At 51.7% G+C, this 14,217-nt stretch overlaps 1 protein-coding gene across 5 annotated transcripts in view; it reads right to left on the reverse strand.

Annotated features, from left to right (window-relative positions):
* Positions 1-14,217, reverse strand: part of DTX2 (deltex E3 ubiquitin ligase 2) — a 36,700-nt gene that overhangs the window by 18,247 nt on the left and 4,236 nt on the right. For all 5 annotated transcript variants that reach the window (XM_057410793.1, XM_057410795.1, XM_057410794.1 and 2 more), the window contains exons 2-3: positions 13,566-13,935; positions 8,081-8,660 (exon numbers count right to left, since the gene is read on the reverse strand). In XM_057410793.1, coding sequence (XP_057266776.1) covers positions 8,081-8,660; positions 13,566-13,872 — 887 coding nt within the window. In that variant the 5' untranslated portion in view covers positions 13,873-13,935. The remainder of the gene's footprint in view (positions 1-8,080; positions 8,661-13,565; positions 13,936-14,217) is intronic.

Genomic DNA, 14,217 nt, shown 5'->3' on the forward strand with positions numbered 1-14,217 from the left:
AGAGCTGAAGAGATTTGTCCTCACAACACGGACCCATCCCCACCTCCCTCCTCTCCTACCTGCTGCGGTTTGAAATGGGTTCCCAACCACACACGTGCTGAGCTTGCTGAAGAACCCCCCGGGCAAGGATGCAGGGCTTGATGCTGCACTGACAGCCTGGCCAAGAGACCGGCTCTTCCAGACCCTTAAAAAGCTCCCCAGACCGCAGAGGTTTCCCTTCTGTCTCTTTCAAAGACTGTGCTTTCCCCTCTGCTGCCCCTAATTTTGCAATGTCAAATGATGCAATGGGTTGTTCTCGCTATGGCCCAATTCAAACCCACCGAACACAGTGGAAATCCTCCCTTTGGTTTCAAATCACATGCTGTGACTCCTCTTTATGAGTTTTCTCTTTCCTGATTCAGCCTCTTTCTCAGGTGTTTTCCTCCTCTTTCTCTGTCTCATCCCTTTGCTTCATTTCTGTTCCTATGACCCTCTTCAGATCCAGTAACAGTGCTGCCCCCTCTCCAGCTGCATTCAAGGCTGGGTTTTCAGGACCAGATAATGTAAAGGAACTCAAGAACTGCTCCCCAAAATCACAAAGGCACTGGGCTCCCTTCCCTCCTCCAACTGAGCAGCCAAGAAGCCAACATGATGCTGGGCACCCCCTAACCCAGCCTCTGACCCTGCGCATGACTGATGCTGAAGAGCTTGTGCTTCACCATCACACCGCGAAGCACACCAGCCACCTTGGGTGCTTTCACTTCCCCATGGAAGGCAAAACCACACCAGAGCCCAAAGCTGAACCTGCTGCTGTGCTAGGAGAGCAGATGGGCAGTGGGGGATCCTTCCAGGGGTCTGGAACAAGGGTCCTTACACCTGAGGGTGAAGATAGCAAACCCAGGGCTGCTCTGGGAAGGGGATCACTGGTAATTCCAAAAGACCACCAGGGAAATTCTTCACTCCTTTCAATTCCAAGTTACCCAGCAATTAGAGCTTCCACAGACTTTTCCTGATTTCAGCTGGGATTGATTTTATTCCTACTAACTGTGTTTTGGATTTACTGTGAGAATAGTGTTGGTAACACACGGATGGTTTAGGTGTTGCTGAGCAGGGCTTACACCAAGTCAAGGCCTTTTCAGCTTCTCATACCATCCTGTCAGCAAGGAGCAATTACACTGTGCATCACTAGGTTTGGATATTATAATTCTTTTCATCATCATCATTATTATTATTTTCCTTCCCTTTTCTGTCCTACTAAATTGTCTTTATCTCAACCCACAGATTCTATTTCATTCTCCTTCCAGTTCTTTCCCCCATCCCATGCAGGGGCAAGTGAATGAGTGGCTGTGTGGGGTTTAACTGCCTGCTGGGTTAAACCACGACAGAAGTGAGGAGAGCCCTTGAGATTTGCACAGGAAATAGATAAGCAATTGATGCACTTGCAAGCAATCCAGTGTGGGAAGCTGCAACTGCACTGCAGACGAATTACTCTTCATCAGCCACCAAACAGCCACTGATGGGCTGCATCCCTGGTGTGAAGGCAAAGTGTGTCGGCTCTGAGTGCTGGAGGCTTTTTAAGCCAACTGATGTGATGAAGGAGAAACCAAGTCCTTGTTACTCCACGTGGGCTGAACACAGGCACATTCAGTTAGCAGCATCTCAGCTAACATCACAGCAGGATGTGCTGACCCATCCGCTTGACACCGTGCGAGCGCACCGTGATTCCTCTTACATCTGTAGAAAGCCCAGCTGTGGGGCTGATGAAACCAAGGGAAATGCACAGTGCGTGGAGGTACCTCTGCCACAGCCCTGCCTAGGGAGATCTGCAGCCACAGGGCACGGGAGGAAGTGTTGTCACATCAGGAAAGGTGCAGAAACACTACTCGCAGCCTGCCCTGCGTCTGAAATGGGGCTTTTTGGAGGAAGAAGGGGAAGAGATGAGAAGGAAAGAGATTGCTGTCGTAGTATAACATAGGCTGTGCCTCAACTCCAAAAGCAAGGTGCCAGCAGCACGAACACACACATTTAACCCATCAGCTCAGACCCAAACTACTCCAGCATCCCCATGCCAGCACTGGCTGCCTGGGAAAAGCTGAAGCCAGGCCAGGGTATGGTCCTTTTGATTTACTCAACCCAGGCTCAGTGAGGAGAAAACAGGATGCAGGCAGGGTGGAGAGGGTCTGGGGTGAGGGAGATCTGGAGAGCATCAGTGCAAGAGCAAGCACTGCAGTGCAGAGGGATGGGAGAGATCCACCAAGATGCCTGCTCCTGCTCATAGGGGACACTTCTACCCCGTTAGTGCCTTTGGGTCCCAGCCAAACGTCCAGGCTGCGCTTGCAACACCTGAAAGTCAATGCCTGCATTCCCTGAATGTCTCCTGGGATTGATTCCTCCTCCCTGGTCCAGTTCTGTCCTGCAGCTCCTGCTCTCCCACTGCTCCATGTGCTGGATGTGACTGAGCTCACGAGGGATCACGAGGCTGTGAAGGGGATGCAAAATAAGACACTGTCCTCAAAGATTCAGCAAGGGGATCCTGAGGAGGTTTCCCATCAGCAGCTTCCAGGCAATCTGCTCTGGGGACAGGCAGGGCAGGCTGTATTTCAGCATGACAAAACCACTCACTTCTCCATGATTTCAAGATCCTGCAACACCAGTGAGACAGCAAAGCACAAGACCAAAGAGGAAGCTGCCACTTCAAACACTGGGCAGCCAGGTTGGAGCTGAACATCACCCAAGCTGAAGATACCCACCATCCTAATGGAGCAGAAGTAGGGAAGTCCGAGTTGTTACTCACACTCTTCACCTGATACAGCCCTTTCTTCCCTCCTCTCCATTCACACCAGCCAACAGGCCACATATTCCTATACTGCAGCATCTTTGTAGCACTCTTGACAGCCAACACTTCCCTCAGATTAGGGCTGTATCCCATTAATGTGAGGCACCCAAAGGTCTAATCCCCTTCTCAGATTTGAATGTCAATGACACTAATGACCATACAGCAGTTTCTCCCCTACTTTTCTTCTCAAGGTGCCAAACCTAAGACCAAATCCCTCTAAAGAAGGACCTTTGGGTGCAATGCATGCAGCCATGTGGATCATGGCTTTGCTCCTGGCACCAAGCAGAGGAGGTTCCCCCGATCCCACTTGGGAAGAGTGCCTGGCAGCAGAACCATCATGGCTCACAGAGGGCTGAGGACAAGTCAGAATGGGCCCAGCAGAACCAGCACTGAGCAGAACACTCTTCCCACCCCCAAGGAGCTCATGGATGTGCTTAGGGAGAACACTGAGAGATGCACAGGAGGAGAAAGGAAAAGGAAAGGCCCTGCCCAAGTTCTGATCCCTTGGTTACACCTCCAGATCCTATAAAACATTCACTGTGGGTCATTCCCCACGGGGGATTTGCAGGTACAGCACCAGATCCTTCTTAGGAACACCACAGTACTCCAAGCATCCTTCCCCAGTCCCCAGGACTCCCATTACCCATGGTCTTAAATCAAAGCCAAACCTCTAAGCTGCCTGCCTTCTTTGCAGGCACAACCTAGACCAGCACCAAAGCCATGCAAGCTCAGAGGGACCATGAGAGCTACAGTGGGGATATTTCTGGCTGGGGCACTAATATATCCCCCTGAATATTGCTTCCTGCAGCTTTACCTGCTCACATAACAAGCAGGGCATTCCTTACTGTGTTTCAGTGCCCTTCTCTGTAATTACACAGCACAGGGCATGCAATAAGGTAGTTCTTGCCCCAGGGATGGATGCTTCCCTGTGTGGGATGGGAAGGATCATGCCAGGAGGTGGCTGGGAGCTGACCCCTGGTTCCCAGATCCAGTTAACACCACTGATATAAGGACCAACCCTTGCCATGACACGCTGCATCTGCAGCTCTCAGCACTGTCTGTGAGGCAGGCTGGATTCATTAACTGTGTTTAATACACCAGAGGAAACTCATGCACCAAGCAGCAGAATAACTTGCTCACAAGTATTTAATGCATTAGCAGCACAGCCAAGGATATTAGCATCTATTTAAGCCTTGGCATGCCTGTCAGGGTTTTCCAGTGTCTCTGACCCTTTCGAGAGCACAGGGAAATTAAACCTGCATTTTGAAGTGCTGGAGTTTCACCCCCTCACTCCAACATCCACCCTCCAGCAAGCAGGAAATCCATTCAATCACTGCCAACGCCACAGAAGCCCAGGCATGCCTGTGCTGCACTAACAGCACCGGGGGCTGTTCTGGCCTGCCTATTAGAAGTAACTGTCACCACCACACAGGGAATTAGGCAGCTTTCCAGGAGGAACTACAGCTCTTTCTCAGCTCCACAGGAGAGATGTTTGCTTCAGTGCTGCCCATTTTAGCTGCCTCCCCTAAACCAATTGAGGGTACATAACTGCACCGTGGATCAGGCTCTCCCTAATAGCATTTGAGCCCTTCCTGCTCTGAGGCAGGAGCTGGGGCATCCCTGCAAGCTTTATGAAGATAAGCACTTCTGTAAACCCAAGTAATCCGCTAGGGCTGCTTTCGAGCCAAAAGCTGCAGGGTGAGCACAACCTTTATTAGACACTAGAGAATCCACCACGGCCCACTGCTTCCTTCCCTTCAGTCCGTGAGTATAGGCCAGCACAGGAATTGCACATCACAGCTAGGAGGAATGCTGGATGCAGACAGAAACTCATATAACATAATTAGTGCAGGATAATTAGTGCTTCATCATCACTGCCACAAAGGCTGCAGGAGGAATGAGGGCAGCAACTGGGAGAGAAGGGAATTAAGCACCGATCCAAGTGCAGCTGAGGCAGGAAGATGGGGAACCTCAGGGGTAAAACAACCCAGGAATGTTCTGGGCTTAGGAATTAAACAAAGCACATGGTTAGAGCTGGCTACTCAGGTTTCCTCCTAATTCACAGAAATGGGAGTATTTTGTGCTGGAGCATGGGTTTCACGAGCCTGAGCCTGTAACCCCAGCCAGGAGCTATTACAGCCACCCAGCGGCACTCCCAGCACAGGGGTGACAGGGAAAAGCCATCTCAGGCTGTCAGCTGGTGCTGATAAAGGCCTTTCACATACAGCACTACAGAGGAAGATAGAGATTGCCCCCCTGTGTGCATGTGTCTGTCTGGCAGGGAGAAGGGAGAGCAGCCCTGGCCAAAGCTAATGCAAAGGACTGGAGATCCAGACATCATCCATCATCCATGAAGAGCTTCCAATGCACTTCTTTGTTCTGCCCTTCACTGGGGTCCTTTTGGGTGAGCCCCCAGCTGCTGCATCCCTCTGGGCTCAGCACATGGCCATGGGTTGGATCTGTGAACCACACATGCTCCTGTGGTGGGTATGGAAAAGAGAGGCTTCCATAGATACTGCTAGTGGAAAACATCAGGGTTAAGGAACAGAAAGGGAGCTGTAGACACAAAGACCATCCTGCCTGCAAAACCACCTCCTGATGGGCCCTGTAGACAGACAAGCGCCCATCAGCATCCCCATGTCTTGGCCAGGCTGGGGGTCTGCCAAGGGTTCACATCACACTCGCCCTCTCCTTGGGGCATGTTCTGCTGTGCCCAGCAAAGATTTAACCACACAATGCCTTCACAGGGCTGCTGCATCAACCCAGCACAAGCTCTGCCAGCAATACCTGCTGCAGGGTTTAACCCTCCAACTGTCCCAGCAGCAAACAGGACCCAGCCCAGCAGGCTGCCAGGACTATGGCCTCCCCAGCATCCTAGCTGGGCTCGTCCTGGCTGTCCCTCTCCTCCCAGTCAGCATCATCTGTGCCATGGGCTCAGTTTATGGTGAGAGGACCGTGCTTCAAACATCTCCCATCCTTCCTTTCAGGACATCAGTAGCATACAACATACCCAGACCCAATGGGCTCCAGAGAGGCTCCTGGCACAACTGGTGCAGAATCTGGTCTTCCTTTTTAATCCTCCCACTCTGAGAGTCCCTGTGCAAATCACACAGAGGCCTGGGCAAGGATGGGGGCTCCAGGCAGCCCCATGCACTGACCAGTGGCTCCTGCAAGAGGGGGAATTTGGCAGCTTCTTCAATAGTCTTCCTGGGGGCTCCTGCAGACAGTACCGAGCTCTGATTTTCAGCCCTACTAGAAAGAAACTGAAACAGAGAAGCATTTTGGATGCTTAAGATGCCCCAAAACACCACTAGGTGCCAAGAAAGCACCCAAAAAAGACCGTGAGAAAGAAGAACAGGATAGGAGAAGTCATTTCACTCACATGACCCTGAAAAGGGAAAGTCCTGAGAGATACAACACTAAGGAAGATACCTCCAGATTCACCACCTTAAAACGCAAATGAGATTCAAACCTCAAACCCCTGTGCCTGATGTAATCAGCAGAATGTGCTTTCAACCCCCTCCTTCATCTCTTATCTCTATGTACTTGGGGTAGCTTGGACAGGTAAATCAGCCCTGGCAAGTTCCCCTCTGGTTATTCAGGTGCTCACGCAGCGGTTCAGCGGCTGGATTATGGAGGGTGAAATGCCTATACTGCTTTGTACACTGCCAGCCATTTACAGAGGGAGCAGTCACACAGCCCTTGCTTGGTCCCCAGTTTAATGCTGGCAGATACTAGGTGCAAGTATTATCATAGAAGGGCCACAAAGACCTCTGCTAGCAAAGGCTTGCACACAGGAGGAGTCAGGGGGATCTGGCTTGATTTGGATGTCCAGGCTTCACAGAGGCCAGCCTACAAGAATAAGGAGGGAAGTGCCTCACTTCCCAAGGGTGACACTGATCTCCCCCAGCCCAAAATCCCTGCTAGAGCCCAGTGCTGCAGCCCCACTCTATCCCAGAGGGAATAACTGTGCCATGGAGAGGAGCTGAGCTGTCAGAACATGAGACTCTGCTTTTCACCTAGGTGGCAAGAGCTGAAAGGTCTGAAGTGAAGCCCTTCCTCCCACACTGGTAAGGCGTAAGCACAACCCTTCCTCAGCTCCAGCCGCTCAGATGGGAGCTCAAATCCATGCTGTGACAGTGTCAGTCCTGTCAGAAAAGAGCCAGGGTTGCTGAAGAAAGATGAAGGGAAAGGACAAGGCAAAAGCTGCACAAGGCAAAGCTCAGCTGGATTTCAGACCACTTACAATCCTGCTTGTGCTTCCTGACCTCCAACATCACAACAGCACCTCAACATGTGCAAAATGAACTTCTTCCATGCTTATCCAGTGGCATCTCTGCATCAGCACTGATGAATAGCCTGGACACTACTCAAACTGTTAGTGTCACCCCATGGATCTCAGAGAGGGGTCGATACGGTTCAAGGTATCAAAGGAAGGGGAAAGTGAATTACTGGTTTGGTTTTCTAAACATCATCACAATGGATTTTAACAGCCCTTGATCAAATCCATGGCTTTGGGCAGTTTTGGTGTGGGTTTTCCTGATGTTCACCTTAAAAGTGTCCAACATGGAATTGCTGATTTTGTCAGAGGTCTCAGTCACACACAGCGAGCCCTGTGTTCCCTCCTTGAAGGGGAAGAGCTTTGAACACAGAGAAGTTTTCCACTCTATGCTTACTGCCTATTTTGAATTAAATAAGGGTGTCCACAAATCCCCTGTTCATTCACTCAGACCCCTCAAAGCTGTATTTAAGTGTAACCTGTAACACCACCAACCACTATTAGTTCTCTTGTATCTGCCGAATCACAACCTGACTCCTTTCTCCAGTGGTTCAGGGAGAGAAGAAGACAGGGGCTATATTTCAAGTGGGAGAAAAGGAAAGGAAAGCAGAGGAGAAGCCTTTTCACCCACTGTACAGGACGTAAAGGCACAAACCTCTCTCTTCTTCTTAGGGAGAAGACCCTTGTTACGTGCTCTGGGACAGAGAGGCTCCTATATAACAAAGACCTGAGCACAGCAGTCACAGAGTCGTTTAGGTTGGAGAAGACCTTTAAGAACATGAACTCCAACTATTACCCCAGCACTGCCAAGTCCACCACTAAACCATGTCCTTCAGCACCACATCTACACATGTGTTACACACCCCTGGGGATGGTGACTCCACCACTGCCCTGGGCAGCCTGTGCCAGTGCTTGACAACCCTTTTGGTGAAGACATTTCTCCTGCTCTATAGGCACAGTATTTAAAGGTGAATTGGGATCTATACCTGACTCCATTTGATGCAGACAGTCCTGTGCTGGGGCCCCCAGCTTGAGGCAAAGCCCAGGTGCTCTGTGCATTGAGTCTCGGTGTTGACCTTGCTCCAGACAAAGTCGGTTTGTTATAGGGCACGAAGCCGATGCTGGAAGAGCTTACGGATGCTGTCCTACCCTGATGAGCAGTAGAAGAGTTTGGAACGTTTATCATGGAGTGGCGGTAGCGCGTGGTGATGGGACCAGTCCCGCTGTTTAGCCAGCACTGCTGGCAGGAACAAGCCACCCCTGTGTGAAGGGGTGCTGGGGATGTTGTCACCGGGTACGGGGTGTCCAAGCGCCGCTGAACGCTGCGGCGGAAGCTCGTGTTCTTGTTGGTCTGGACTTGAGCCACGACGTCAACGATGTAGTTGTAGCCCAAGGATTTGAGATCTACCTGCTGGTGGTTCTGGGCACGGGCCTCCTCCAGGAGCACGCAGACCTTCATCTCGTAGGGGGACCACCCGCCTTCGTCGTTCTGCCATTCCCAGACGATGCCCTGCCCGGCAGCAGAGTCCCCAGGGAAGAGGTGCCTGCGGACGGCACGCATCGTCCCTGTGTGAGGAGAAAGAGTTAAAACCGTCTTGTGAGCAGAGAATCATCGGATCACAGAATGGTTTGGGTTGGAAAGGAACTTAAGGTCATCCAGTTCCAACCCCGTGCCATGGGCAGGGACACCTCACACTAAACTATGCCACCCAAGGCTCCATCCAGCCTGGCCTTACTTACATTGCCAGGGATGGAGCATTCACAACATCCTTGGGCACCCTGTGCCAGTGCCTCACCACCCTCACAGTAAAGAACCCTTTCCTTAGATCCAACCTGATCTTCCCCTGTTTCAGTTGAAATCCACTCTCCCTTTGTCCCAACGCTACAGTCCCTAATGAAGAGTCCCTCTCCAGCATCCTTGTAGCCCCCTTCAGACACTGGAAGCTGCTCTGAGGTCTCTATCAGCTTCTCCAGGCTGAACAGCCCCAATGCTCTCAGCCTGGCTCCATACAGGAGCTGCACCACCCCCTGATCATCCTCTTGGCCTCCTCTGGACTTGCTCCGACAGCTCCAATGGGGACGTTGTCTCAGGGACTCATTTCTGCACAGATCTGTGGTGTCTACATCAGGGTGGCTTCCCCACCTCTCCCACAAGAAGGGCACTAATGGGCTTTGTCTTCCCAACAGGACTGGCTTTGCTCAGGAAGCGCAGAGAAACGCAATATCCCCATCCCTGAGATCCCTGTCCCTCTGCCAAATCTGACTGTGGGCTGGCAACAGGTTCAAAAGCTGCTGGGAGGAAGGGTGGGAAAGGAGGGAAGGAGAGAGGACGCAGAGACAGACACACCCCAGCACAAAGGCACAGCGAGCACAGATGCCTCCCTGACGTTAAAACAGAGTGAAAATAGAAGTAAATCAGGCTGAAGCACAGATCTGGTTTAAAAAAACCCAACTCCCACAGCCTTGACAACAGAGTAACTATAGAGACAGGGCACCATCGGGGAGCGTGCGTAAGGGGCTGAACACCCACTCTGCTCCGCACGGGTCTGGGTAAGTCTGCTCTTGGAGGGGTAGGTAAAGTCCTTTGAGTGGAAGAACAAGGACTTTGGAGAGGGGACAGGCAGAGCCAGCTCCTGCAGGCTGGCAGATAGAGCAAGACTAGAGAGGAGATAAGGAGTGGTGTGGAAACTGGAGAGAGCAGCTGCTCACATAAAGGAAGAGAAATGAAAGCAGGCACTTGACTGTTGCGGTGCTGCTCGAGAGCAACAGCAGGAGCTCACAACCCCCTGGAAATCTGGCTCTCCAGGGTGACTCCACTCCTCTCTTTCAGAAAGGAGAAGCCTAATGAGAGGGATGTAAGCTATCCAACAGGACAGAAACCCAGCAACCTCTGCAAGCACGGGTTCCTGTACCAGGGTCAAAGCTGCTTTCTCATCCTACACTGAGAAAGAGGAGCAGGAAATGCTGCAGGGCAAGTCTGGGGCTGCAGGAGGTGGGGTGAACAGAGGTGCAGAGAGTCCTTAGAGACAGGAAGAGCTTGGAGAACAGCACCAACAGGTGAGAAACCAAATCAAATAGAGCCTCTAAAGAGGCCGTGAGAGCTATGACACTGCTGCAGGACCCCAGGTGAAAACAGGCACATTTATAGACATCCACACCTAAAGCCTGTGCAAAACTGCCCTGATGCCCAAGCACATCCCAAGGAAGAGAGAGAACACATGGGACTCCACACTGCTGAAGCCCAACTGCTACCTGTGTTCAGGCTCTGGCTGAATGCTCGCTGGAGCACCTCTGCTTCATGCTGCTTTTATCCCTACCCCATAGTACTGAGATACTGTGGAAAGCACTAGGACTTGACTCAAACCATAAGGGCATTAACTGCCTCCTCACTGCTGAAAATTCAACAGCATGAAAGTCACATCTCTGTTTCTATCACACTTCCAGGCTTTTTCTGTATAGTACCGGTGGTTTCTGCGCAGTGCTTTGGTGTTCAGACCATAACCAGGTCCTGTGCTGGGGTGCAGGTATGTCCCACATGTCATGGGGGAAACTAGGTGAGTAAAGACAGACCTGAGCTCCAGAGGTGACAAAGGCTGTGGCTCTCTCAAAGTAAGAACGTGGCAGACCAAGGAATGTCAGGACCTGTGTTTCTGCTGGGGAGCTGAAGGCACAGGGTATGGCCTGCCTCACAGATGAGCAGCCAGGGAAGGTCCAGCACTTACTCCCAACTCACTGCTTCAGTGGTCAGAGCAGCACCAAGCATCCTGCTAACTGCACAGTGAGACTCTCCAGTGTCTGCATCCAACAGACAGCACCTCATTAGCACACCTAAAAAGCTATCAGCAGGCAGTGAAACACAGCAACCTCTCTGTAAGAACTGGATCCTAACAGCTCAACCATGAGCCCAAGGGATTCCTGTGGGACAAGAGCTTCCTCTGGCACAAGTCAGGGCAGAAGGTGTCAGCAGAACCAAGGAAACCTTTCCCAGACAGGAGCAGACACCATAAGTGGGAAAGCAGATGAAACAGCCAAAACCAAACTCTAGTGATGACTGCTCCTATCCTGTCCTGTCAAGTGTTAGAAACACAAACCCACACCTCAACAGGTAGGCAGCAGCAGGGATGACCCCTGAGCAAGAAGGAATGGGGATGAGATGGGCTGGAAATGCACTGCATTTAGAGATGACTGCAGAGAGCCTGTTCTCAGGAGTAAGGGGACTACCACAGGTAAAGCAAGGTGTCCAAAAGCCCGGGGGACACAGCTCGGAGGGGATTAGCAACCCTGCCCCTGCTCCACTGGCAGGTCACAAGTTAAAAGCAGCACAGAGAGGACTCTAGGAGCTTGCACACAACCTGTGTTTTAGGAACCAACACCAAGAGCCAAGCCACACACTTGGAAAACATCCCCCTTCCCCCTGGCTGGCAGGGAAGCTGGGATTCCTCTCCAGGGTGGGCAGACAGCTGTGGGGAGAGGACAAGTCCTGCTGCTCCCTTGCATTCACTCCCAGCTAATGTGCCTCGACCAGCAGCTGAAGCCACAGCTAATCCTGCCCATAAGATCCCCCTGCACAGCTGTCATTCCCTCTTGGTCCCGTTAACACTGGCTTCCTGTTATTCTGCTGGCTTCCTTTGAAGAGCCTGTTTGTCTGTCTAATAGCTAATGAGCAGAATACAACAGCCTATTTTTTTGCCCCATTTCCAGATTTTTCATGGGGATGTTTCCTGCAGAGATTCTTTTCTCCTGCACATAACAAAGGTCAGCTGGCTGCTTGCTCAGAAAGCTTCACAGTTAAGGCAAGAGCCCTGCAGAGAGAAAAAGCTTTGCTTAGAACTGGGCCACTGAAAGGGGATATGAGTGTTTGCAATAGTCACGTTGCAGAGTGCACAGGTACCTGTGGAGGGAGGCTCACTGAGCTGATGAGCATCCCTCCGCATCAGTGGGAAACACTGCAGGAGAGCTGGGAAACAGAATCAGCCCTTTTGGTTATTAACACCTCAACCACAGATCTTGTCCAAGGAAAGATGAGGGTATGCCAGGCAACATCATTCCCAAATTGTACCGGACTGTCCCCCAGAGATGACCAGTTCTGAACCACCCTGCGATGGACAATGGGATAACTGTTTTGAGATCTTTCACATGGGTCTAATGTGGTACAAGCTCTAAACAGATACAGAAGAAGGATGTCCCATTCACACTGGGACACATCCTTCACCCTCACCAAACTGGGATACTCAACAAGTCTGGAAACAAGCAAGAAACAGCCACTGGTGCCAGTTTTGTTGGGTCCATGCTGTACTGCTCAAAGCCACAACCTCAGCAGGACTCAAACAGGCCATGCTGAGCAGACCTGCCGTGAAGAAAGCTCCCCACCCATGACACCGCTGGAAAATCTAATCCTAAGGTCACGAAGCCAGAATAAAAACACGGATGCAGCTGTGATGACCGCTCACATTTGCTCCAACCACTTCCCTTTCCTTTAGGAATTGCCCAGTAGTGCAGTTGATTCAAGATACTGCTCATTTATTGCTTCAATTGGCAAGAAACCAGCATGCTGCCCATCTCTTAAGCTTGGGGTGGTGCTTGATTGTGCCCTGGGGTGATGGGAGAGATGCTGGCAAAAGAGAAAGTGAGGCATGGAGAATCTCCCACAGCAGCCATTCATTCAGGGTGTGTAATTTGGGATCTCCCTGGATTTTCCAGACATGAAGAGCATGCATTCCACCCCTGCCCTCTCCTTAAGCTACAGCTGCTCAGCACATCTGCAGCAGAAGAGGACAGGAGTCATCAAATCCTGAGCTGCCTCAGTGACCCCAAGAGAATGAAAATTAGGTCTCAGTCCTGCTATGAAGCCCTTCCATGGGAGGAAGCAAGCCAGCCTTGTGCACACAAGTGCGGGGAACGTTCTGCTGCAGCATCACGGCACTCTGCGGGGGCTGCAGGCTTGCGCAAAGCAGCTTGTGCGGGGCGGCATGCCAAGGTAAAGCAGCTGGCACTCCAGTTGTAGAGGGAACAAGGGAGGAGATTGGGTTTGAAGCCTAAGAAAAGGCCCTTTTTACACCAGTGGTCTTGAACGGGTGGGAGCAGGAAGAAAGTTTCCGGCTCTGAGAGCTCTGTGAGCTGCAGGGGTCCTGTGATGAGGTTCCTTAAGAGGAAGCAGCACTACTGATTCATGCCAGCTAATACTGATGTTCTCATGTGCCAACGTGCTGGGTGGCAGACAGCATCAGGAGAGAAGCAGACATAGAATCATAGACTGGTTTGGGTTGGAAAGGACCTTAAGATCATCCAGTTCCAACCCCCTGCCATGGGCAGGGACACCACACACTAAACCACCCCTCAAAGCACTGCCCCGCTGTGGCAGCACACGGCAGAGCTTTGTAGGGCTCTCCTACACATAATGGGGTCCTACTTATCTCCAAGCACACAAGCAGCCTCATCAAAACCCCGGCATGGGCAGGGGAGCTCCCTTACCTGTGTCCTGACGGAACTGTGTCAAGCTTGGGATGTCGATGACATAGGGGGCCAAGACGGGATCTGCATGTCCCAAAGGGATGCTGCTGACAAGCCCTGATCCCGAGCGCCGGCCCTTCTGCTGCGAGGCCTGAAAAACCTGTTCAATGTAGCTGCAGACATTCCCTCTGTACGGCCTCCACCTGCCAAACTCATCCTGCCATTCCCACACTGCCACCGCTGGGGAGTTGCTGCCATGTCCCGGGGCAGAACCGGGGAGTCCGGATGGCCCGGCTGAACTGCTTCCTGCTTCCTGAGCTGCTGCCATGCTCCTCCCTGAGCTCTGGGCACGCTGCAAGGGGCAGCTTCACACCATCTTCTTCTGGGGGACCTGTAGGAAGAAACAAAGAGAGCTCATAGGGCTGAGAATGATGCCCCAAATCCACCCCACCCTGTATGCATACCACACAAGCCAATTGAGAGAGGGGAACAAGCTCAGCCTTGCACAGAAGATGCTTGCTATGCATTTAGGAAACTGCAGAGAAGTGGATTGGCCTCAAAACCCTCTGGCTGAGGGCAGATGGGGTATCACCTCCCACTCCCTGCCAATGCTGGCAACTTTTCTTGTTAATTTGGAGCAAAAACTCTAAGGACACTCTGCTTCCCATAGCGT

Source organism: Pezoporus wallicus, unplaced genomic scaffold (genome assembly GCF_028554395.1).
Source record: "Pezoporus wallicus isolate ANWC-B61680 ecotype Strahan unplaced genomic scaffold, APGP_CSIRO_Pwel_v1 contig_8705, whole genome shotgun sequence".
Classification (NCBI taxonomy): Eukaryota; Metazoa; Chordata; class Aves; order Psittaciformes; family Psittacidae; genus Pezoporus; species Pezoporus wallicus.